This window comes from Salmo salar, chromosome 23 (genome assembly GCF_965601325.2).
Source record: "Salmo salar chromosome 23, fSalSal1, whole genome shotgun sequence".
Lineage (NCBI taxonomy): Eukaryota > Metazoa > Chordata > Actinopteri > Salmoniformes > Salmonidae > Salmo > Salmo salar.
In genome coordinates, this window is record NC_138313.1 from 53799948 (window position 1) to 53827291 (window position 27344).

The 27344-nt window shown below is 43.9% G+C and overlaps 1 protein-coding gene across 3 annotated transcripts in view; it reads left to right on the top strand.

Annotated features, from left to right (window-relative positions):
• The first annotated feature begins 4010 nt into the window (after positions 1-4010).
• ice2 (interactor of little elongator complex ELL subunit 2) overlaps positions 4011-27344 on the top strand; it is a 68818-nt gene continuing 45484 nt past the window's right edge. For 2 of the 3 annotated variants that reach the window (XM_045706170.2, XM_082968238.1), the window contains exons 1-6: positions 4011-4177; positions 4296-4406; positions 8645-9014; positions 10636-10755; positions 10835-10969; positions 16426-16542. In XM_045706170.2, the coding sequence (XP_045562126.2) occupies positions 4164-4177; positions 4296-4406; positions 8645-9014; positions 10636-10755; positions 10835-10969; positions 16426-16542 (867 nt within the window). In that variant the 5' untranslated portion in view covers positions 4011-4163. Of the gene's footprint in view, positions 4178-4295; positions 4407-8644; positions 9015-10635; positions 10756-10834; positions 10970-16425; positions 16543-27344 lie in introns of those variants that run through there. The other variant, XM_082968239.1, reaches the window with a different exon arrangement.

A 27344-nucleotide genomic window follows, 5' to 3' on the forward strand; every position in this document is an offset into this window, starting at 1 on the left:
CCAATCAATTGAATTTACCACAGGTGTCCACCTGTGTCCAATCAAGTTGTAGAAACATCTCAAGGATGATCAATGGGGCCTCCCACTCCTCTTTCTATTCTGGTTTGAGCCAGTTTGCGCTGTTCTGTGAAGGGAGTAGTACACAGCGTTGTACGAGATCTTCAATTTCTTGGCAATTTCTCGCATGGAATAGCCTTCATTACTCAGAACAAGAATAGACTGACAAGTTTCAGAAGAAAGTTATTTGTTTCTGGCCATTTTGAGCCTGCAAACGAACCCACAAATGCTGATGCTCCAGATACTCAACTAGTCTAAAGAAGGCCAGTTTTATTGCTTCTTTAATCAGAACAACAGTTTTCAGCTGTGCTAACATAATTGCAAAAGGGTTTTGTAATGATCAATTAGCCTTTTAAAATGATAAACTTGGATTAACTAACACAACGTGCCACTGGAACACAGGAGTGATGGTTGCTGATAATGGGCCTCTGTACGCCTATGTAGATATTCCATTAAAAATCAGCCGTTTCCAGCTACAATAGTCATTTACAACATTAACAATGTCTACACTGTATTTCTGATAATTTTGATGTTATTTTAATGGACAAAAAAATGTGCTTTTCTTTCAAAAACAAGGACATTTCTAAGTGACCCCAAACTGTTGATCGGTAGTGTGTGTGTGATACGTGCTGCCTTGTTCTGGACCAACTGCAATTTACCTAGGTCCTTCTTTTCCGCACATGACCACACAGTTGGGCAGTAGTCCAGGTGCGACAAAACTAGGGCCTGTAGGACCTGTCTGGTCGACTGAGATGTCAAGAAGGCAGAGCAAAGCGCTCTCATGGACAGACCTCTTCCCATTTTAGCAACCATTGAGTCTATATGTTTTGACCATGACAGCTTGCTATCTAGGGTGACACCAAGCAGTTTAGTCTCCTCAACTTGCTCAATAACCTCATTACTCAATAATAGATCTAAACGAGGTTTAGCGTTGAGCGAGTGATTTGTCCCAGAAATTATGCATTTAGTTTGAGACATTTAACACCAGTCTATTGGTAGTTACCCATTCTAGAACTGACTGCAGCTCTATGTTAAACCTATTGGTAGTTACCCATTCTAGAACTGACTGCAGCTCTATGTTAAACCTATTGGTAGTTACCCATTCTATAACTGACTGCAGCTCTATGTTAAACCTATTGGTAGTTACCCATTCTAGAACTGACTGTAGCTCTATGTTAAACCTATTGGTAGTTACCCATTCTAGAACTGACTGCAGCTCTATGTTAAACCTATTGGTAGTTACCCATTCTAGAACTGACTGCAGCTCTATGTTAAACCTATTGGTAGTTACCCATTCTATAACTGACTGCAGCTCTATGTTAAACCTATTGGTAGTTACCCATTCTAGAACTGACTGCAGCTCTATGTTAAACCTATTGGTAGTTACCCATTCTAGAACTGACTGCAGCTCTATGTTAAACCTATTGGTAGTTACCCATTCTAGAACTGACTGCAGCTCTATGTTAAACCTATTGGTAGTTACCCATTCTATAACTGACTGTAGCTCTATGTTAAACCTATTGGTAGTTACCCATTCTATTACTGACTGCAGCTCTATGTTAAACCTATTGGTAGTTACCCATTCTAGAACTGACTGCAGCTCTATGTTAAACCTATTGGTAGTTACCCATTCTAGAACTGACTGCAGCTCTATGTTAAACCTATTGGTAGTTACCCATTCTATAACTGACTGTAGCTCTATGTTAAACCTATTGGTAGTTACCCATTCTATAACTGACTGCAGCTCTATGTTAAACCTATTGGTAGTTACCCATTCTAGAACTGACTGCAGCTCTATGTTAAACCTATTGGTAGTTACCCATTCTAGAACTGACTGCAGCTCTATGTTAAACCTATTGGTAGTTGTTGCAGCTGACGTGTTTACTGTTGAGCCGTCAGCGTACATAAGACACAAAAGCTATAGTCTCTAGAATGCAGACGTAGTCTTCCTAGTAGGACTCTGCAATAAGGAAGTGGTGTGTACGTGTGTGCGCATCCGTTTCAGCGTGTTTTGGGAGTCAAGCAAGAGTCGATTCCTACAACTCCATCCACAGGAGTCAGACTCGACTCCAACCACAGGAGCCGGACACGACTCAAAAAATACAGGAGTCGGACTCGACTCCAAAAATACAGGAGTCGGACTCGACTCCAAAAATATAGGAGTCGGACACGACTCCAAAAATACAGGAGTCGGACTCGACTCCAAAAATACAGGAGTCGGACACGACTCCAAAAATACAGGAGTCGGACTCGACTCCAAAAATATAGGAGTCGGACTCGACTCCAAAAATACAGGAGTCGGACTTGACTCCAAAAATACAGGAGTCGCACACGACTCAAAAAATACAGGAGTCGGAGCTTAGGCAAAAAAATATGTTTGCAAACCGCAAATAGTCTGGGTAGACATTTGATTAGATGTTCAGGAGTCTTATGGCTCGGGGGGGTAGAAGCTGTTGAGAAACCTCTTGGACCTAGACTTGGCGCTCCGATCATGGTAACAACAGTAATACAAATAACAAAACATAATTCATAATAATAGTAATTACAATATTAATAATCATATTATAATGTTGCATGCAAAAGGGGTTCCATTCTTCTCAGGACTTTTAGTTTCCAAATCCACAGAGTTTACACCCAGAGGAGCGTTGCTGCTCATTTGGCTGCCCTAACAGAGTGGCCCATCAACTTAAATCCAATAGTTTTTTTCATATTTGACATTCATATTGTACCGTACAAAATGATCTGGACGTTGTGTAACAGTAAAAGGGGGGTCCATTGTTTCCAAATCCACAGAGCGTACACCCAGAGAACACCTGTTTTACTGTGACACAAAGAACACATAATTAAATGTTAAGCAGTACACACACAAAAAAACATTGTCGAGCGTTTAGGCTTGAAAAAATAAAAAGATAAATTACTTATCTTATAGAAATACTTTTAATGATTATTTGTATGATAACCAGTATAAAATATAATTTTTGCAGTAATTATTCACCAGCAATTGGTACTGGAGCGCCAAGTCTAGGACCGAAAAGCTCCATAACAGCTTCTACCCCCAAGCCATAAGACTGCTGAACAGTTAATCAAATGGCCACTGGAATATTTACATTGACCCCCCTCCATGTGTTTTGTACACTGCTGCTACTCGCTGTTTATTGTCTATGCATAGTCACTTCACCTCTACCTACTTATACAAATGACCTCGACTAACCTGTTGAATCGGTACCTGTATATAGCCTCATTGTTGTTATTTTGTTGTGTTACTTTTTATTTTTGACTTTTGTTTATTTGGTGAATATTTTATTAACACTTTCTTGAACTGCCCTGTTTGATAAGGGCTTGTAAGTCAGCATTTCACTGTGAGGGTCTACTACACCCTGTTGTATTCAGCATTTCACTGTAAGGTCTACTACACCTGTTGTATTCAGCATTTCACTGTGAGGTCTACTACACCTGTTGTATTCAGCATTTCACTGTGAGGTCTACTACACCTGTTGTATTCAGCATTTCACTGTGAGGTCTACCACACCTGTTGTATTCAGCATTTCACTGTAAGGTCTACTACACCTGTTGTATTCAGCATTTCACTGTGAGGTCTACTACACCTGTTGTATTCAGCATTTCACTGTAAGGTCTACTACACCTGTTGTATTCAGCCCGAGGTCTCTCACCGGTCGCTCACGGAGGTCTACTACACCTGTTGTATTCAGCATTTCACTGTGGGCAGGTCTACTACACCTGTTGTATTCAGCATTTCACTGTGAGGTCTACTACACCTGTTGTATTCAGCATTTCACTGTGAGGTCTACTACACCTGTTGTATTCAGCATTTCACTGTGAGGTCTACACCTGTTGTATTCAGCATTTCACTGTGAGGTCTACACCTGTTGTATTCAGCGCATGTAACAAATAAAGTTTGATTTGATTTTGACCCGGAAGTACTTAGTAGTTCTTGCCTGTATCGCAGCGGGTTCACGTTGAACGCTGAAGCTCACAACACTGCCAGTGTTAAAGTAGATAAGTGGCTACGAGCTAACTATTTATAGTTGTATTATTCTCAGCTACATCTTATCTCATAACCAGGCCGACCTAAAACAGCGGTACACATGGAGCTGACTTGGTGAGCTTGGTTTGTGATTAACCAGTTGGTGAAAATGTTTGAGGTTTGCTAGCCGTAGAGATGCTAACGCTAGTTGTAACATCATCGTGATGAAACGCTGTTCCCTATCTCCTCGTAGGGAGGACGTCCCGCTCCCAGCCCCAGACTGTCTAGTATTTAACAGAGACCTTTATGATAAGTTCTCCCTGGCGCCGACCATCAAGGGACTGTGGGATATCGCTGTTGGAAGGTACAGTATGCAGCTAGCTGGCTGGCTACAGTAGCTACCTAACGGAGCGTCACTGGACAGCAGATTGAGGGGAGTTTTATCTCTTTCTCACTGTTACAACTGGTAACCATTACAACTGGTAACCATTAGATTGATGAACTGGTAACCATTAGAATGATGAACTGGTAACCATTACAACTGGTAACCATTAGAATGATGAACTGGTAACCATTAGAACTGGTAACAATTAGAATGATGAACTGGTAACCATTAGAATGATGAACTGGTAACCATTAGAATGATGAACTGGTAACCATTAGAATGATGAACTGGTAACCATTAGAATGATGAACTGGTAACCATTAGAACTGGTAACCATTAGAATGATGAACTGGTAACCATTAGAACTGGTAACAATTAGAACTGGTAACCATTAGAACTGGTAACCATTAGAATGATGAACTGGTAACCATTAGAACTGGTAACCATTAGAATGATGAACTGGTAACCATTAGAACTGGTAACCATTAGAATGATGAACTGGTAACCATTAGAACTGGTAACAATTAGAATGATGAACTGGTAACCATTAGAACTGGTAACCATTAGAACTGGTAACCATTAGAACTGGTAACCATTAGAACTGGTAACCATTAGAACTGGTAACCATTAGAATGATGAACTGGTAACCATTAGAACTGGTAACCATTAGAATGATGAACTGGTAACCATTAGAACTGGTAACCATTAGAATGATGAACTGGTAACCATTAGAATGATGAACTGGTAACCATTAGAATGATGAACTGGTAACCATTAGAATGATGAACTGGTAACCATTAGAACTGGTAACCATTAGAATGATGAACTGGTAACCATTAGAACTGGTAACCATTAGAACTGGTAACCATTAGAACTGGTAACCATTAGAATGATGAACTGGTAACCATTAGAATGATGAACTGGTAACCATTAGAATGATGAACTGGTAACCATTAGAACTGGTAACCATTAGAATGATGAACTGGTAACCATTAGAACTGGTAACCATTAGAACTGGTAACCATTAGAACTGGTAACCATTAGAATGATGAACTGGTAACCATTAGAACTGGTAACCATTAGAACTGGTAACCATTAGAACTGGTAACCATTAGAATGATGAACTGGTAACCATTAGAACTGGTAACCATTAGAATGATGAACTGGTAACCATTAGAACTGGTAACCATTAGAATGATGAACTGGTAACCATTAGAACTGGTAACCATTAGAATGATGAACTGGTAACCATTAGAACTGGTAACCATTAGAATGATGAACTGGTAACCATTAGAACTGGTAACAATTAGAACTGGTAACCATTAGAATGATGAACTGGTAACCATTAGAACTGGTAACAATTAGAACTGGTAACCATTAGAACTGGTAACCATTAGAATGATGAACTGGTAACCATTAGAACTGGTAACCATTAGAACTGGTAACCATTAGAACTGGTAACCATTAGAATGATGAACTGGTAACCATTAGAACTGGTAACCATTAGAATGATGAACTGGTAACCATTAGAACTGGTAACAATTAGAACTGGTAACCATTAGAACTGGTAACCATTAGAATGATGAACTGGTAACCATTAGAACTGGTAACCATTAGAACTGGTAACCATTAGAACTGGTAACCATTAGAATGATGAACTGGTAACCATTAGAACTGGTAACCATTAGAACTGGTAACCATTAGAACTGGTAACCATTAGAACTGGTAACAATTAGAACTGGTAACCATTAGAACTGGTAACAATTAGAACTGGTAACCATTAGAACTGGTAACCATTAGAATGATGAACTGGTAACCATTAGAACTGGTAACCATTAGAACTGGTAACCATTAGAACTGGTAACCATTAGAACTGGTAACCATTAGAATGATGAACTGGTAACCATTAGAACTGGTAACCATTAGAATGATGAACTGGTAACCATTAGAACTGGTAACCATTAGAATGATGAACTGGTAACCATTAGAACTGGTAACCATTAGAATGATGAACTGGTAACCATTAGAACTGGTAACCATTAGAATGATGAACTGGTAACCATTAGAACTGGTAACCATTAGAACTGGTAACCATTAGAACTGGTAACCATTAGAATGATGAACTGGTAACCATTAGAACTGGTAACCATTAGAACTGGTAACCATTAGAATGATGAACTGGTAACCATTAGAACTGGTAACCATTAGAATGATGAACTGGTAACCATTAGAATGATGAACTGGTAACCATTAGAACTGGTAACAATTACAACTGGTAACCATTAGAATGATGAACTGGTAACCATTAGAATGATGAACTGGTAACCATTAGAACTGGTAACAATTAGAACTGGTAACCATTAGAATGATGAACTGGTAACCATTAGAACTGGTAACCATTAGAATGATGAACTGGTAACCATTAGAACTGGTAACCATTAGAATGATGAACTGGTAACCATTAGAACTGGTAACCATTAGAACTGGTAACCATTAGAACTGGTAACCATTAGAACTGGTAACCATTAGAATGATGAACTGGTAACCATTAGAACTGGTAACCATTAGAACTGGTAACCATTAGAACTGGTAACCATTAGAATGATGAACTGGTAACCATTAGAACTGGTAACCATTAGAATGATGAACTGGTAACCATTAGAACTGGTAACCATTAGAACTGGTAACCATTAGAACTGGTAACCATTAGAACTGGTAACCATTAGAACTGGTAACCATTAGAACTGGTAACCATTAGAATGATGAACTGGTAACCATTAGAACTGGTAACCATTAGAACTGGTAACCATTAGAATGATGAACTGGTAACCATTAGAACTGGTAACCATTAGAACTGGTAACCATTAGAATGATGAACTGGTAACCATTAGAACTGGTAACCATTAGAATGATGAACTGGTAACCATTAGAACTGGTAACCATTAGAATGATGAACTGGTAACCATTAGAACTGGTAACCATTAGAACTGGTAACCATTAGAACTGGTAGCCATTAGAACTGGTAACCATTAGAATGATGAACTGGTAACCATTAGAACTGGTAACCATTAGAATGATGAACTGGTAACCATTAGAACTGGTAACCATTAGAATGATGAACTGGTAACCATTAGAACTGGTAACCATTAGAACTGGTAACCATTAGAATGATGAACTGGTAACCATTAGAACTGGTAACCATTAGAACTGGTAACCATTAGAATGATGAACTGGTAACCATTAGAACTGGTAACCATTAGAACTGGTAACCATTAGAATGATGAACTGGTAACCATTAGAACTGGTAACCATTAGAACTGGTAACCATTAGAACTGGTAACCATTAGAATGATGAACTGGTAACCATTAGAACTGGTAACCATTAGAACTGGTAACCATTAGAACTGGTAACCATTAGAACTGGTAACCATTAGAACTGGTAACCATTAGAATGATGAACTGGTAACCATTAGAACTGGTAACAATTAGAACTGGTAACCATTAGAATGATGAACTGGTAACCATTAGAACTGGTAACCATTAGAATGATGAACTGGTAACCATTAGAACTGGTAACCATTAGAACTGGTAACCATTAGAATGATGAACTGGTAACCATTAGAACTGGTAACCATTAGAACTGGTAACCATTAGAATGATGAACTGGTAACCATTAGAACTGGTAACCATTAGAATGATGAACTGGTAACCATTAGAACTGGTAACCATTAGAACTGGTAACCATTAGAACTGGTAACAATTAGAATGATGAACTGGTAACCATTAGAACTGGTAACCATTAGAACTGGTAACCATTAGAACTGGTAACCATTAGAACTGGTAACCATTAGAATGATGAACTGGTAACCATTAGAACTGGTAACCATTAGAATGATGAACTGGTAACCATTAGAACTGGTAACCATTAGAACTGGTAACCATTAGAATGATGAACTGGTAACCATTAGAACTGGTAACCATTAGAACTGGTAACCATTAGAACTGGTAACCATTAGAATTATGAACTGGTAACCATTAGAACTGGTAACCATTAGAATGATGAACTGGTAACCATTAGAACTGGTAACCATTAGAACTGGTAACCATTAGAATGATGAACTGGTAACCATTAGAACTGGTAACCATTTGAATGATGAACTGGTAACCATTAGAACTGGTAACCATTAGAACTGGTAACGAGTTGTTGTGATGTCCAGTCCCACAGTAAAGGTTGACGTGAAGGAGCAGTTACAGGACCCATCAGGACCAGCCAAGCTCCCCTCTACACAGAACCAGTCAAACAGCAGCAGTAACATAAATGATGAGAGGAGTGGTACCGGAGAGTCCAGTTCTGACAGTCAGGATGAGGACAGTAAGGTTCATCGCCCGCCTGCTAGTGAGGCAGTCTCCAGACAGGGACCCAGTCACCCTAGGCCCTCCGGCCAGGACCCCAGCCTTCCCGGCCAGGTACCAGAGTTGTTCCCGGAGCCCAGGATTCCATACCCCTGTTTCTCCAGACTCACCAGTAAAGACCAGCTGACATATCTCCATGTGTTGACCAGCAAACAGCCCAGAGAAGCTTCTCAGGTAGGCTAGGCTCTTCATATGAAGAATACAATACATTTGTACAGCACAATGCATACAGAGAAGCTCCTCATGCACATAATGCTCTCAACACTACTCTATGCTTTTGTCACACTGTGACTGTAGGGTCAGAGCCTGTAGGGTCAGAGCCTGTGACTGTAGGGTCAGAGCCTGTGCCTGTAGGGTCAGCGCCTGTGCCTGTAGGGTCAGAGCCTGTGCCTGTAGGGTCAGAGCCTGTGCCTGTGGGGTCAGAGCCTGTGACTGTAGGGTCAGAGCCTGTGCCTGTAGGGTCAGAGCCTGTGACTGTAGGGTCAGAGCCTGTGACTGTGGGGTCAGAGCCTGTGACTGTGGGGTCAGAGCCTGTGCCTGTGGGGTCAGAGCCTGTGACTGTAGGGTCAGAGCCTGTGCCTGTGGGGTCAGAGCCTGTGCCTGTGGGGTCAGAGCCTGTGCCTGTAGGGTCAGAGCCTGTGCCTGTAGGGTCAGAGCCTGTGCCTGTAGGGTCAGAGCCTGTGCCTGTGGGGTCAGAGCCTGTGCCTGTGGGGTCAGAGCCTGTGCCTGTGGGGTCAGAGCCTGTGACTGTAGGGTCAGAGCCTGTGACTGTAGGGTCAGAGCCTGTGCCTGTGGGGTCAGAGCCTGTGCCTGTGCGGTCAGAGCCTGTGCCTGTGGGGTCAGAGCCTGTGCCTGTGGGGTCAGAGCCTGTGACTGTGGGGTCAGAGCCTGTGACTGTGGGGTCAGAGCCTGTGACTGTGGGGTCAGAGCCTGTGCCTGTGGGGTCAGAGCCTGTGCCTGTGGGGTCAGAGCCTGTGCCTGTGGGGTCAGAGCCTGTGCCTGTAGGGTCAGCGCCTGTGACTGTAGGGTCAGAGCCTGTGACTGTAGGGTCAGAGCCTGTGACTGTGGGGTCAGAGCCTGTGACTGTGGGGTCAGAGCCTGTGCCTGTGGGGTCAGAGCCTGTGCCTGTGGGGTCAGAGCCTGTGCCTGTGGGGTCAGAGCCTGTGCCTCTAGGGTCAGAGCCTGTGCCTGTAGGGTCAGAGCCTGTGCCTGTGGGGTCAGAGCCTGTGCCTGTGGGGTCAGAGCCTGTGCCTGTAGGGTCAGAGCCTGTGCCTGTAGGGTCAGAGCCTGTGCCTGTGGGGTCAGAGCCTGTGCCTGTGGGGTCAGAGCCTGTGCCTGTAGGGTCAGAGCCTGTGCCTGTAAGGTCAGAGCCTGTGCCTGTGGGGTCAGAGCCTGTGCCTGTGGGGTCAGAGCCTGTGACTGTGGGGTCAGAGCCTGTGACTGTGGGGTCAGAGCCTGTGACTGTGGGGTCAGAGCCTGTGACTGTGGGGTCAGAGCCTGTGCCTGTGGGGTCAGAGCCTGTGACTGTGGGGTCAGAGCCTGTGACTGTGGGGTCAGAGCCTGTGACTGTAGGGTCAGAGCCTGTGCCTGTGGGGTCAGAGCCTGTGCCTGTAGGGTCAGAGCCTGTGACTGTAGGGTCAGAGCCTGTGCCTGTGGGGTCAGAGCCTGTGCCTGTAGGGTCAGAGCCTGTGACTGTAGGGTCAGAGCCTGTGCCTCCCTCCTTGTCAGATTCTAATCGCCGCTTGCCTTCACCCTACCCGATCCAGCACTAACCCTGTTTATCTATGCCGATCAGACTCTGTTGCTGAATGTGAACAGTGAGAGGTCAGAGTTCATGAGGTACCTGCAGGAAGTGGCCAGGATGTGTCCCGACGACTACAACTACATATCCCAGGGGGCCGCTCTCTACTCAGAGGTAATGCGCTGTTACTTCCTGGTTACTCGTCTGCTGATGTTAGCCCTCTGTACGGTCCTCTCATCCCTTTCTGTTCCAGGAGTACCTGAGAGCCTGTCTCGACCAGATCAGGAGGCTTCCTCAACTCTATCAGATCCATGAGATTACCAGCCTCACAGGAGGAAACTTCTCCTCCAGCCTCCAGCTCAACTTTGAGAAACAGCTGCTCACTATGGTGAGATATACTAGGATAATATATTCTATATAGTAGTAGTACTATGGTGAGATATACTAGAATAATATATTTTATATAGTAGTAGTACTATGGTGAGATATACTAGGATAATATATTCTATATAGTAGTAATACTATGGTGAGATATACTAGGATAATATATTCTATATAGTAGTAATACTATGGTGAGATATACTAGAATAATATATTCTATATAGTAGTAGTACTATGGTGAGATATACTAGGATAATATATTTTATATAGTAGTAATACTATGGTGAGATATACTAGGATAATATATTCTATATAGTAGTAGTACTATGGTGAGATATACTAGAATAATATATTCTATATAGTAGTAATACTATGGTGAGATATACTAGAATAATATATTCTATATAGTAGTAATACTATGGTGAGATATACTAGAATAATATATTCTATATAGTAGTAGTACTATGGTGAGATATACTAGGATAATATATTCTATATAGTAGTAATACTATGGTGAGATATACTAGGATAATATATTCTATATAGTAGTAATACTATGGTGAGATATACTAGGATAATATATTCTATATAGTAGTAATACTATGGTGAGATATACTAGAATAATATATTCTATATAGTAGTAGTACTATGGTGAGATATACTAGGATAATATATTCTATATAGTAGTAGTACTATGGTGAGATATACTAGAATAATATATTCTATATAGTAGTACTATGGTGAGATATACTAGAATAATATATTCTATATAGTAGTAATACTATGGTGAGATATACTAGGATAATATATTCTATATAGTAGTAATACTATGGTGAGATATACTAGGATAATATATTCTATATAGTAGTAATACTATGGTGAGATATACTAGAATAATATATTCTATATAGTAGTAGTACTATGGTGAGATATACTAGGATAATATATTCTATATAGTAGTAATACTATGGTGAGATATACTAGAATAATATATTCTATATAGTAGTAATACTATGGTGAGATATACTAGAATAATATATTCTATATAGTAGTAGTACTATGGTGAGATATACTAGAATAATATATTCTATATAGTAGTAGTACTATGGTGAGATATACTAGGATAATATATTCTATATAGTAGTAGTACTATGGTGAGATATACTAGGATAATATATTCTATATAGTAGTAATACTATGGTGAGATATACTAGAATAATATATTCTATATAGTAGTAATACTATGGTGAGATATACTAGAATAATATATTCTATATAACTGTAATACTATGGTGAGATATACTAGAATAATATATTTTATATAGTAGTAGTACTATGGTGAGATATACTAGAATAATATATTCTATATAGTAGTAGTACTATGGTGAGATATACTAGGATAATATATTCTATATAGTAGTAATACTATGGTGAGATATACTAGAATAATATATTCTATATAGTAGTAGTACTATGGTGAGATATACTAGGATAATATATTCTATATAGTAGTAATACTATGGTGAGATATACTAGAATAATATATTCTATATAGTAGTAATACTATGGTGAGATATACTAGAATAATATATTCTATATAGTAGTAGTACTATGGTGAGATATACTAGAATAATATATTCTATATAGTAGTAGTACTATGGTGAGATATACTAGAATAATATATTCTATATAGTAGTACTATGGTGAGATATACTAGAATAATATATTCTATATAACTGTAATACTATGGTGAGATATACTAGAATAATATATTTTATATAGTAGTAGTACTATGGTGAGATATACTAGAATAATATATTCTATATAGTAGTAGTACTATGGTGAGATATACTAGGATAATATATTCTATATAGTAGTAATACTATGGTGAGATATACTAGAATAATATATTCTATATAGTAGTAATACTATGGTGAGATATACTAGAATAATATATTCTATATAGTAGTAGTACTATGGTGAGATATACTAGGATAATATATTCTATATAGTAGTAGTACTATGGTGAGATATACTAGGATAATATATTCTATATAGTAGTACTATGGTGAGATATACTAGAATAATATATTCTATATAACTGTAATACTATGGTGAGATATACTAGAATAATATATTCTATATAGTAGTAGTACTATGGTGAGATATACTAGAATAATATATTCTATATAGTAGTACTATGGTGAGATATACTAGAATAATATATTCTATATAACTGTAATACTATGGTGAGATATACTAGAATAATATATTCTATATAATAGTAATACTATGGTGAGATATACTAGAATAATATATTATATTTAACAGTAATACTATGGTGAGATATACTAGAATAATATATTATATTTAACAGTAATACTATGGTGAGATATACTAGAATAATATATTCTATATAATAGTAATACTATGGTGAGATATACTAGAATAATATATTCTATATAATAGTAATACTATGGTGAGATATACTAGAATAATATATTCTATATAACAGTAATACTATGGTGAGATATACTAGAATAATATATTCTATATAACAGTAATACTATGGTGAGATATACTAGGATAATATATTCTATATAGTAGTAATACTATGGTGAGATATACTAGAATAATATATTCTATATAGTAGTAGTACTAGGTGCGCTCGCAGGGAATATACTAGAATAATATATTCTATATAATAGTAGTACTATGGTGAGATATACTATGGTGAGATATACTAGAATAATATATTCTATATAGTAGTAGTACTATGGTGAGATATACTAGAATAATATATTCTATATAACAGTAATACTATGGTGAAATATACTATGGTGAGATATACTAGAATAATATATTCTATATAGTAGTAATACTATGGTGAGATATACTAGAATAATATATTCTATATAGTAGTAGTACTATGGTGAGATATACTAGAATAATATATTCTATATAGTAGTAGTACTATGGTGAAATATACTAGAATAATATATTCTATATAGTAGTACTATGGTGAGATATACTAGAATAATATATTCTATATAGTAGTAATACTATGGTGAGATATACTAGAATAATATATTCTATATAGTAGTAATACTATGGTGAAATATACTATGGTGAGATATACTAGAATAATATATTCTATATAGTAGTAGTACTATGGTGAGATATACTAGAATAATATATTCTATATAGTAGTACTATGGTGAGATATACTAGAATAATATATTCTATATAGTAGTAGTACTATGGTGAGATATACTAGAATAATATATTCTATATAGTAGTACTATGGTGAGATATACTAGAATAATATATTCTATATAGTAGTAATACTATGGTGAGATATACTAGGATAATATATTCTATATAGTAGTAGTACTATGGTGAGATATACTAGGATAATATATTATATATAGTAGTAATACTATGGTGAGATATACTAGAATAATATATTCTATATAGTAATACTATGGTGAGATATACTAGAATAATATATTCTATATAGTAGTAGTACTATGGTGAAATATACTAGAATAATATATTCTATATAGTAGTACTATGGTGAGATATACTAGGATAATATATTCTATATAGTAGTACTATGGTGAGATATACTAGAATAATATATTCTATATAGTAGTACTATGGTGAGATATACCAGAATAATATATTCTATATAGTAGTAATACTATGGTGAGATATACTAGGATAATATATTCTATATAACTGTAATACTATGGTGAGATATACTAGAATAATATATTCTATATAACTGTAATACTATGGTGAGATATACTAGAATAATATATTCTATATAGTAGTAATACTATGGTGAGATATACTAGGATAATATATTCTATATAGTAGTAATACTATGGTGAGATATACTAGGATAATATATTCTATATAGTAGTACTATGGTGAGATATACTAGAATAATATATTCTATATAGTAGTAGTACTATGGTGAGATATACTAGGATAATATATTCTATATAGTAGTAGTACTATGGTGAGATATACTAGGATAATATATTATATATAGTAGTAGTACTATGGTGAGATATACTAGGATAATATATTATATATAGTAGTAATACTATGGTGAGATATACTAGGATAATATATTCTATATAGTAGTACTATGGTGAGATATACTAGGATAATATATTCTATATAGTAGTAATACTATGGTGAGATATACTAGAATAATATATTCTATATAGTAGTAGTACTATGGTGAGATATACTAGGATAATATATTCTATATAGTAGTAGTACTATGGTGAGATATACTAGGATAATATATTCTATATAGTAGTAATACTATGGTGAGATATACTAGGATAATATATTCTATATAGTAGTAATACTATGGTGAGATATACTAGGATAATATATTCTATATAGTAGTAGTACTATGGTGAGATATACTAGAATAATATATTCTATATAGTAGTAATACTATGGTGAGATATACTAGAATAATATATTCTATATAGTAGTAATACTATGGTGAGATATACTAGAATAATATATTCTATATAACAGTAATACTATGGTGAAATATACTATGGTGAAATATACTAGAATAATATATTCTATATAGTAGTACTATGGTGAGATATACTAGAATAATATATTCTATATAGTAGTAATACTATGGTGAGATATACTAGAATAATATATTCTATATAGTAGTAATACTATGGTGAGATATACTAGGATAATATATTCTATATAGTAGTAATACTATGGTGAGATATACTAGAATAATATATTCTATATAGTAGTAATACTATGGTGAGATATACTAGAATAATATATTCTATATAGTAGTAATACTATGGTGAGATATACTAGGATAATATATTCTATATAGTAGTAATACTATGGTGAGATATACTAGAATAATATATTCTATATAGTAGTAATACTATGGTGAGATATACTAGGATAATATATTCTATATAGTAGTACTATGGTGAGATATACTAGGATAATATATTCTATATAGTAGTACTATGGTGAGATATACTAGGATAATATATTCTATATAGTAGTAATACTATGGTGAGATATACTAGAATAATATATTCTATATAGTAGTAATACTATGGTGAGATATACTAGGATAATATATTCTATATAGTAGTACTATGGTGAGATATACTAGGATAATATATTCTATATAGTAGTAATACTATGGTGAGATATACTAGAATAATATATTCTATATAGTAGTAATACTATGGTGAGATATACTAGGATAATATATTCTATATAGTAGTAATACTATGGTGAGATATACTAGGATAATATATTCTATATAGTAGTACTATGGTGAGATATACTATGATAATATATTCTATATAGTAGTAGTACTATGAACTGTTATCCTTTGTACTTGAGTCACTGAACCTGTCTTCTTCTCCTGCGTGCCTGCAGGGCGAGGTGCTGATCACAGACCACAAAGTGGTGCCGAATGAAGCGCAGTTGGCATTTGACTACGAGACTGTTTCATCAGATATTCCTCCAGTCAAGAAAGCAAAGCTCTCGCACTCTGTAAGAATGACGCTTTACTTCTTAATTACTACAACGGAGAGGGACATCATTGGTTGTTGTGTCAGGTTGAAACTCAGTCTTTGGGAGGCCTTTGTATTAGAGGTCGACCGATTATGATTTTTCAACGCCGATACTGATATCGATTATTGGAGGACCAAAAAAAGCCGATGCCGATTTTTATTTATTTATTTGTAATAATGACAATTACAACAATACTGAATGAAGACTTTTATTTTAACTTAATATAATACATCAATAAAATCAATTTGGCCTCAAATAAATAATGAAACATGTTCAATTTGGTTTAAATAATGCAAAAACAAAGTGTTGGAGAAGGAAGTAAAAGTGCAATATGTGCCATGTAAGAAAGCTAACGTTTAAGTGCCTTGCTCAGAACACGGGAACATATGAAAGCTGGTGGTTCCTTTTAACGAGTCTTCAATATTCCCAGGTAAGAAGTTTTAGGTTGTAGTTATTATAGCAATTATAGGACCATTTCTCTCTATACCATTTGTATTTCATATACCTTTGACTATTGGATGTTCTTATAGGCACTTTAGTATTGCCAGTGTAACAGTATAGCTTCCGTCCCTCTCCTCGCTCCTACCTGGGCTCGAACCAGGAACACATCGACAACAGCCACCCTCGAAGCAGCGTTACCCATGCAGAGCAAGGGGAACAACTACTCCAAGTCTCAGAGCGAGTGATGTTTGAAACGCTATTAGCGCGCACCCGGCTAACTAGCTAGCCATTTCACATGGGTTACACCAGCCTAATCTTGGGAGTTGATAGGCTTGAAGTCATAAACAGCACAATGCTTGAAGCACAGCGAAGAGCTGCTGGGAAAACGCACGAAAGTGCTGTTTGAATGAATGCTTACGAGCTGCTGCTGCCGACCACCGCTCAGTCAGACTGCTCTATCAAATCATAGACTTAATTATAACATAATAACACACAGAAACACGAGCCTTTGGTCATTAATATGGTCGAATCCGGAAACTATCATTTCGAAAACAAAACGTTTATTCTTTCAGTGAAATACGGAACCGTTCCGTATTTTATCTAACGGGGGGCATCCCTAAGTCTAAATATTCCTGTTACATTGAACAACCTTCAATGTTATGTCATAATTACGTAAAATTCTGGCAAATTAGTTCGCAACGAGCCAGGCGGCCCAAACTGTTGCATATACCCGGACTCTGCGTGCAATGAACGCAAGAGAAGTGACACAATTTCCCTAGTTAATATTGCCTGCTAACCTGGATTTCATTTAACTAAATATGCAGGTTTAAAAAAAATATACTTGTGTATTGATTTTAAAGGCATTGATGTTTATGGTTGGGTACATTTGTACAACGACAGTGCTTTTTTCGCAAATGTGCTCGTTAAATCACCCGTTTGGCGAAGTAGGCTGTGATTCGATGATAAATTAACAGGCACCGCATCGATTATATGCAACGCAGGACACGCTAGATAAACTAGTAATATCGTCAACCATGTGTAGTTAACTAGTGATTATGTTAAGATTGATAGTTTTTTATAAGATAAGTTTAATGCTAGCAACTTACCTTGGCTCCTTGCTGCACTTGCGTAACAGGTAGTCAGCCTGCCATGCAGGCTCCTCGTGGAGTGGAATGTAATCGGCCATGATCTGTGTCCAAAAATGGCGATTACCGATTGTTATGAAAACTTGAAATCGGCCCTTCTGATTAATTGGTCGACCTCTACTTACCACAGCCCTTACACCAGACCCAGTCCTTACCACAGCCCTTACACCAGACCCAGTCCTTACACCAGACCCAGTCCTTACCACAGCCCTTACACCAGACCCAGTCCTTACCACAGTCCTTACACCAGACCCAGTCCTTACCACAGCCCTTACACCAGACCCAGTCCTTACACCAGACCCAGTCCTTACCACAGCCCTTACACCAGACCCAGTCCTTACCACAGCCCTTACACCATACCCAGTCCTTACCACAGCCCTTACACCAGACCCAGTCCTTACACCACACCCAGTCCTTACACCAGACCCAGCCCTTACACCAGACCCAGTCCTTACACCACACCCAGTCCTTACACCACACCCAGTCCTTACACCAGACCCAGTCCTTACCACAGCCCTTACACCAGACCCAGTCCTTACACCAGACCCAGTCCTTACCACAGCCCTTACACCAGACCCAGTCCTTACCACAGCCCTTACACCATACCCAGTCCTTACCACAGCCCTTACACCAGACCCAGTCCTTACACCAGACCCAGTCCTTACCACAGCCCTTACACCAGACCCAGTCCTTACCACAGCCCTTACACCAGACCCAGTCCTTACACCAGACCCAGTCCTTACCACAGCCCTTACACCAGACCCAGTCCTTACCACAGCCCTTACACCAGACCCAGTCCTTACCACAGCCCTTACACCATACCCAGTCCTTACCACAGCCCTTACACCAGACCCAGTCCTTACACCAGACCCAGTCCTTACCACAGTCCTTACACCAGACCCAGTCCTTACCACAGCCCTTACACCAGACCCAGTCCTTACACCAGACCCAGTCCTTACACCAGACCCAGTCCTTACACCGGACCCAGTCCTTACACCGGACCCAGTCCTTACACCGGACCCAGTCCTTACACCGGACCCAGTCCTTACACCGGACCCAGTCCTTACCACAGCCCTTACACCAGACCCAGTCCTTACCACAGCCCTTACACCAGACCCAGTCCTTACCACAGCCCTTACACCAGACCCAGTCCTTACCACAGCCCTTACACCAGACCCAGTCCTTACCACAGCCCTTACACCAGACCCAGTCCTTACCACAGCCCTTACACCAGACCCAGTCCTTACCACAGCCCTTACACCAGACCCAGTCCTTACCACAGCCCTCACACCAGACCCAGTCCTTACCACAGCCCTCACACCAGACCCAGTCCTTACCACAGCCCTTACACCAGACCCAGCCCTCACACCAGACCCAGTCCTTACCACAGTCCTTACACCAGACCCAGTCCTTACCACAGCCCTCACACCAGACCCAGTCCTTACCACAGTCCTTACACCAGACCCAGTCCTTACCACAGTCCTTACACCAGACCCAGTCCTTACACCAGACCCAGTCCTTACACCAGACCCAGTCCTTACACCAGACCCAGCCCTTACACCAGACCCAGTCCTTACCACAGCCCTTACACCAGACCCAGTCCTTACCACAGCCCTTACACCAGACCCAGTCCTTACCACAGCCCTTACACCAGACCCAGTCCTTACCACAGCCCTTACACCAGACCCAGTCCTTACCACAGCCCTTACACCAGACCCAGTCCTTACCACAGCCCTTACACCAGACCCAGTCCTCACACCAGACCCAGTCCTTACCACAGCCCTTACACCAGACCCAGTCCTTACCACAGCCCTTACACCAGACCCAGCCCTTACACCAGACCCAGCCCTTACACCAGACCCAGCCCTTACACCAGACCCAGTCCTTACCACAGCCCTTACACCAGACCCAGTCCTCACACCAGACCCAGCCCTTACACCAGACCCAGCCCTTACACCAGACCCAGTCCTCACACCAGACCCAGTCCTTACCACAGCCCTTACACCAGACCCAGCCCTTACACCAGACCCAGCCCTTACACCAGACCCAGTCCTTACCACAGTCCTTACACCAGACCCAGTCCTTACACCAGACCCAGTCCTTACACCAGACCCAGTCCTTACACCAGACCCAGTCCTTACACCAGACCCAGTCCTTACACCAGACCCAGCCCTCACACCAGACCCAGGCCTCACACCAGACCCAGTCCTCACACCAGACCCAGTCCTCACACCAGACCCAGTCCTTACACCAGACCCAGCCCTCACACCAGACCCAGTCCTTACCACAGCCCTTACACCAGACCCAGTCCTTACCACAGCCCTTACACCAGACCCAGTCCTTACCACAGCCCTCACACCAGACCCAGTCCTTACCACAGCCCTTACACCAGACCCAGCCCTTACACCAGACCCAGCCCTTACACCAGACCCAGTCCTTACACCAGACCCAGTCCTTACACCAGACCCAGTCCTTACCACAGTCCTTACACCAGACCCAGTCCTTACACCAGACCCAGTCCTTACCACAGCCCTCACACCAGACCCAGTCCTTACCACAGCCCTTACACCAGACCCAGTCCTTACCACAGCCCTTACACCAGACCCAGTCCTCACACCAGACCCAGTCCTTACCACAGCCCTCACACCAGACCCAGTCCTTACCACAGCCCTTACACCAGACCCAGCCCTTACACCAGACCCAGTCCTTACACCAGACCCAGTCCTCACACCAGACCCAGTCCTTACCACAGCCCTTACACCAGACCCAGCCCTTACACCAGACCCAGCCCTTACACCAGACCCAGCCCTTACACCAGACCCAGTCCTTACCACAGTCCTTACACCAGACCCAGTCCTTACACCAGACCCAGCCCTCACACCAGACCCAGTCCTTACACCAGACCCAGTCCTTACACCAGACCCAGCCCTTACACCAGACCCAGCCCTCACACCAGACCCAGTCCTTACACCAGACCCAGCCCTCACACCAGACCCAGTCCTTACCACAGTCCTTACACCAGACCCAGTCCTTACACCAGACCCAGTCCTTACACCAGACCCAGTCCTTACACCAGACCCAGCCCTCACACCAGACCCAGCCCTTACACCAGACCCAGCCCTCACACCAGACCCAGCCCTTACACCAGACCCAGCCCTCACACCAGACCCAGCCCTTACACCAGACCCAGTCCTTACACCAGACCCAGTCCTTACACCAGACCCAGTCCTTACACCAGACCCAGTCCTTACACCAGACCCAGTCCTTACCACAGTCCTTACACCAGACCCAGTCCTTACCACAGTCCTTACACCAGACCCAGTCCTTACCACAGCCCTCACACCAGACCCAGTCCTTACACCAGACCCAGTCCTTACCACAGCCCTCACACCAGACCCAGTCCTTACCACAGTCCTCACACCAGACCCAGTCCTTACCACAGTCCTTACACCAGACCCAGTCCTCACACCAGACCCAGTCCTTACCACAGTCCTTACACCAGACCCAGTCCTCACACCAGACCCAGTCCTTACCACAGCCCTCACACCAGACCCAGTCCTTACCACAGCCCTTACACCAGACCCAGTCCTTACACCAGACCCAGTCCTTACACCAGACCCAGTCCTCACACCAGACCCAGTCCTTACCACAGCCCTTACACCAGACCCAGCCCTTACACCAGACCCAGCCCTTACACCAGACCCAGCCCTTACACCAGACCCAGTCCTTACCACAGCCCTTACACCAGACCCAGTCCTTACCACAGTCCTTACACCAGACCCAGTCCTTACACCAGACCCAGCCCTTACACCAGACCCAGCCCTCACACCAGACCCAGTCCTTACACCAGACCCAGCCCTCACACCAGACCCAGCCCTCACACCAGACCCAGCCCTCACACCAGACCCAGTCCTTACCACAGCCCTTACACCAGACCCAGTCCTTACACCAGACCCAGCCCTTACACCAGACCCAGCCCTTACACCAGACCCAGCCCTTACACCAGACCCAGCCCTTACACCAGACCCAGTCCTTACACCAGACCCAGTCCTTACACCAGACCCAGTCCTTACCACAGTCCTTACACCAGACCCAGTCCTTACCACAGTCCTTACACCAGACCCAGTCCTTACACCAGACCCAGTCCTTACCACAGCCCTCACACCAGACCCAGTCCTTACACCAGACCCAGTCCTTACCACAGCCCTCACACCAGACCCAGTCCTTACCACAGCCCTTACACCAGACCCAGTCCTTACACCAGACCCAGTCCTTACCACAGCCCTTACACCAGACCCAGCCCTTACACCAGACCCAGTCCTTACACCAGACCCAGTCCTCACACCAGACCCAGTCCTTACCACAGCCCTTACACCAGACCCAGCCCTTACACCAGACCCAGTCCTTACACCAGACCCAGTCCTTACCACAGTCCTTACACCAGACCCAGTCCTTACACCAGACCCAGCCCTTACACCAGACCCAGCCCTCACACCAGACCCAGTCCTTACACCAGACCCAGCCCTCACACCAGACCCAGTCCTTACCACAGTCCTTACACCAGACCCAGTCCTTACACCAGACCCAGTCCTTACACCAGACCCAGTCCTTACACCAGACCCAGCCCTCACACCAGACCCAGCCCTCACACCAGACCCAGCCCTTACACCAGACCCAGCCCTTACACCAGACCCAGCCCTCACACCAGACCCAGCCCTTACACCAGACCCAGTCCTTACACCAGACCCAGTCCTTACACCAGACCCAGTCCTTACACCAGACCCAGTCCTTACACCAGACCCAGTCCTTACCACAGTCCTTACACCAGACCCAGTCCTTACCACAGTCCTTACACCAGACCCAGTCCTTACCACAGCCCTCACACCAGACCCAGTCCTTACACCAGACCCAGTCCTTACCACAGCCCTCACACCAGACCCAGTCCTTACCACAGTCCTCACACCAGACCCAGTCCTTACCACAGTCCTTACACCAGACCCAGTCCTCACACCAGACCCAGTCCTTACCACAGCCCTCACACCAGACCCAGTCCTTACCACAGCCCTTACACCAGACCCAGCCCTTACACCAGACCCAGTCCTTACACCAGACCCAGTCCTCACACCAGACCCAGTCCTTACCACAGCCCTTACACCAGACCCAGCCCTTACACCAGACCCAGCCCTTACACCAGACCCAGCCCTTACACCAGACCCAGTCCTTACCACAGTCCTTACACCAGACCCAGTCCTTACACCAGACCCAGCCCTTACACCAGACCCAGCCCTCACACCAGACCCAGTCCTTACACCAGACCCAGCCCTCACACCAGACCCAGCCCTCACACCAGACCCAGCCCTCACACCAGACCCAGCCCTCACACCAGACCCAGCCCTCACACCAGACCCAGCCCTCACACCAGACCCAGCCCTCACACCAGACCCAGCCCTCACACCAGACCCAGTCCTTACCACAGCCCTTACACCAGACCCAGTCCTTACACCAGACCCAGCCCTTACACCAGACCCAGCCCTTACACCAGACCCAGCCCTTACACCAGACCCAGTCCTTACACCAGACCCAGTCCTTACACCAGACCCAGTCCTTACACCAGACCCAGTCCTTACCACAGTCCTTACACCAGACCCAGTCCTTACCACAGTCCTTACACCAGACCCAGTCCTTACACCAGACCCAGTCCTTACCACAGCCCTCACACCAGACCCAGTCCTTACACCAGACCCAGTCCTTACCACAGCCCTCACACCAGACCCAGTCCTTACCACAGCCCTTACACCAGACCCAGTCCTTACACCAGACCCAGTCCTTACCACAGCCCTTACACCAGACCCAGCCCTTACACCAGACCCAGTCCTTACACCAGACCCAGTCCTCACACCAGACCCAGTCCTTACCACAGCCCTTACACCAGACCCAGCCCTTACACCAGACCCAGTCCTTACACCAGACCCAGTCCTTACCACAGTCCTTACACCAGACCCAGTCCTTACACCAGACCCAGTCCTTACACCAGACCCAGTCCTTACACCAGACCCAGCCCTCACACCAGACCCAGCCCTCACACCAGACCCAGCCCTCACACCAGACCCAGCCGTCACACCAGACCCAGTCCTTACACCAGACCCAGCCCTCACACCAGACCCAGCCCTCACACCAGACCCAGCCCTCACACCAGACCCAGCCCTCACACCAGACCCAGTCCTTACCACAGCCCTTACACCAGACCCAGCCCTTACACCAGACCCAGCCCTTACACCAGACCCAGTCCTTACACCAGACCCAGCCCTCACACCAGACCCAGCCCTTACACCAGACCCAGCCCTTACACCAGACCCAGTCCTTACCACAGCCCTTACACCAGACCCAGCCCTCACACCAGACCCAGCCCTCACACCAGACCCAGCCCTCACACCAGACCCAGCCCTCACACCAGACCCAGCCCTCATACCAGATCCAGTCCTTACCACAGTCCTTACACCAGACCCAGTCCTTACCACAGCCCTTACACCATACCCAGTCCTTACCACAGCCCTTACACCAGACCCAGTCCTTACACCAGACCCAGTCCTTACCACAGCCCTTACACCAGACCCAGTCCTTACCACAGCCCTTACACCAGACCCAGTCCTTACACCAGACCCAGTCCTTACCACAGCCCTTACACCAGACCCAGTCCTTACCACAGCCCTTACACCAGACCCAGTCCTTACCACAGCCCTTACACCATACCCAGTCCTTACCACAGCCCTTACACCAGACCCAGTCCTTACACCAGACCCAGTCCTTACCACAGTCCTTACACCAGACCCAGTCCTTACCACAGCCCTTACACCAGACCCAGTCCTTACACCAGACCCAGTCCTTACACCAGACCCAGTCCTTACACCGGACCCAGTCCTTACACCGGACCCAGTCCTTACACCGGACCCAGTCCTTACACCGGACCCAGTCCTTACACCAGACCCAGTCCTTACCACAGCCCTTACACCAGACCCAGTCCTTACCACAGCCCTTACACCAGACCCAGTCCTTACCACAGCCCTTACACCAGACCCAGTCCTTACCACAGCCCTTACACCAGACCCAGTCCTTACCACAGCCCTTACACCAGACCCAGTCCTTACCACAGCCCTTACACCAGACCCAGTCCTTACCACAGCCCTTACACCAGACCCAGTCCTTACCACAGCCCTCACACCAGACCCAGTCCTTACCACAGCCCTCACACCAGACCCAGTCCTTACCACAGCCCTTACACCAGACCCAGACCTCACACCAGACCCAGTCCTTACCACAGTCCTTACACCAGACCCAGTCCTTACCACAGCCCTCACACCAGACCCAGTCCTTACCACAGTCCTTACACCAGACCCAGTCCTTACCACAGTCCTTACACCAGACCCAGTCCTTACACCAGACCCAGTCCTTACACCAGACCCAGTCCTTACACCAGACCCAGCCCTTACACCAGACCCAGTCCTTACCACAGCCCTTACACCAGACCCAGTCCTTACCACAGCCCTTACACCAGACCCAGTCCTTACCACAGCCCTTACACCAGACCCAGTCCTTACCACAGCCCTTACACCAGACCCAGTCCTTACCACAGCCCTTACACCAGACCCAGTCCTTACCACAGCCCTTACACCAGACCCAGTCCTCACACCAGACCCAGTCCTTACCACAGCCCTTACACCAGACCCAGTCCTTACCACAGCCCTTACACCAGACCCAGCCCTTACACCAGACCCAGCCCTTACACCAGACCCAGCCCTTACACCAGACCCAGTCCTTACCACAGCCCTTACACCAGACCCAGTCCTCACACCAGACCCAGCCCTTACACCAGACCCAGCCCTTACACCAGACCCAGTCCTCACACCAGACCCAGTCCTTACCACAGCCCTTACACCAGACCCAGCCCTTACACCAGACCCAGCCCTTACACCAGACCCAGTCCTTACCACAGTCCTTACACCAGACCCAGTCCTTACACCAGACCCAGTCCTTACACCAGACCCAGTCCTTACACCAGACCCAGTCCTTACACCAGACCCAGCCCTCACACCAGACCCAGTCCTCACACCAGACCCAGTCCTCACACCAGACCCAGTCCTCACACCAGACCCAGTCCTTACACCAGACCCAGCCCTCACACCAGACCCAGTCCTTACCACAGCCCTTACACCAGACCCAGTCTTTACCACAGCCCTTACACCAGACCCAGTCCTTACCACAGCCCTCACACCAGACCCAGTCCTTACCACAGCCCTTACACCAGACCCAGCCCTTACACCAGACCCAGCCCTTACACCAGACCCAGTCCTTACACCAGACCCAGTCCTTACACCAGACCCAGTCCTTACCACAGTCCTTACACCAGACCCAGTCCTTACACCAGACCCAGTCCTTACCACAGCCCTCACACCAGACCCAGTCCTTACCACAGCCCTTACACCAGACCCAGTCCTTACCACAGCCCTTACACCAGACCCAGTCCTCACACCAGACCCAGTCCTTACCACAGCCCTCACACCAGACCCAGTCCTTACCACAGCCCTTACACCAGACCCAGCCCTTACACCAGACCCAGTCCTTACACCAGACCCAGTCCTCACACCAGACCCAGTCCTTACCACAGCCCTTACACCAGACCCAGCCCTTACACCAGACCCAGCCCTTACACCAGACCCAGCCCTTACACCAGACCCAGTCCTTACCACAGTCCTTACACCAGACCCAGTCCTTACACCAGACCCAGCCCTCACACCAGACCCAGCCCTCACACCAGACCCAGTCCTTACACCAGACCCAGTCCTTACACCAGACCCAGCCCTTACACCAGACCCAGCCCTCACACCAGACCCAGTCCTTACACCAGACCCAGCCCTCACACCAGACCCAGTCCTTACCACAGTCCTTACACCAGACCCAGTCCTTACACCAGACCCAGTCCTTACACCAGACCCAGTCCTTACACCAGACCCAGCCCTCACACCAGACCCAGCCCTTACACCAGACCCAGCCCTCACACCAGACCCAGCCCTTACACCAGACCCAGCCCTCACACCAGACCCAGCCCTTACACCAGACCCAGTCCTTACACCAGACCCAGTCCTTACACCAGACCCAGTCCTTACACCAGACCCAGTCCTTACACCAGACCCAGTCCTT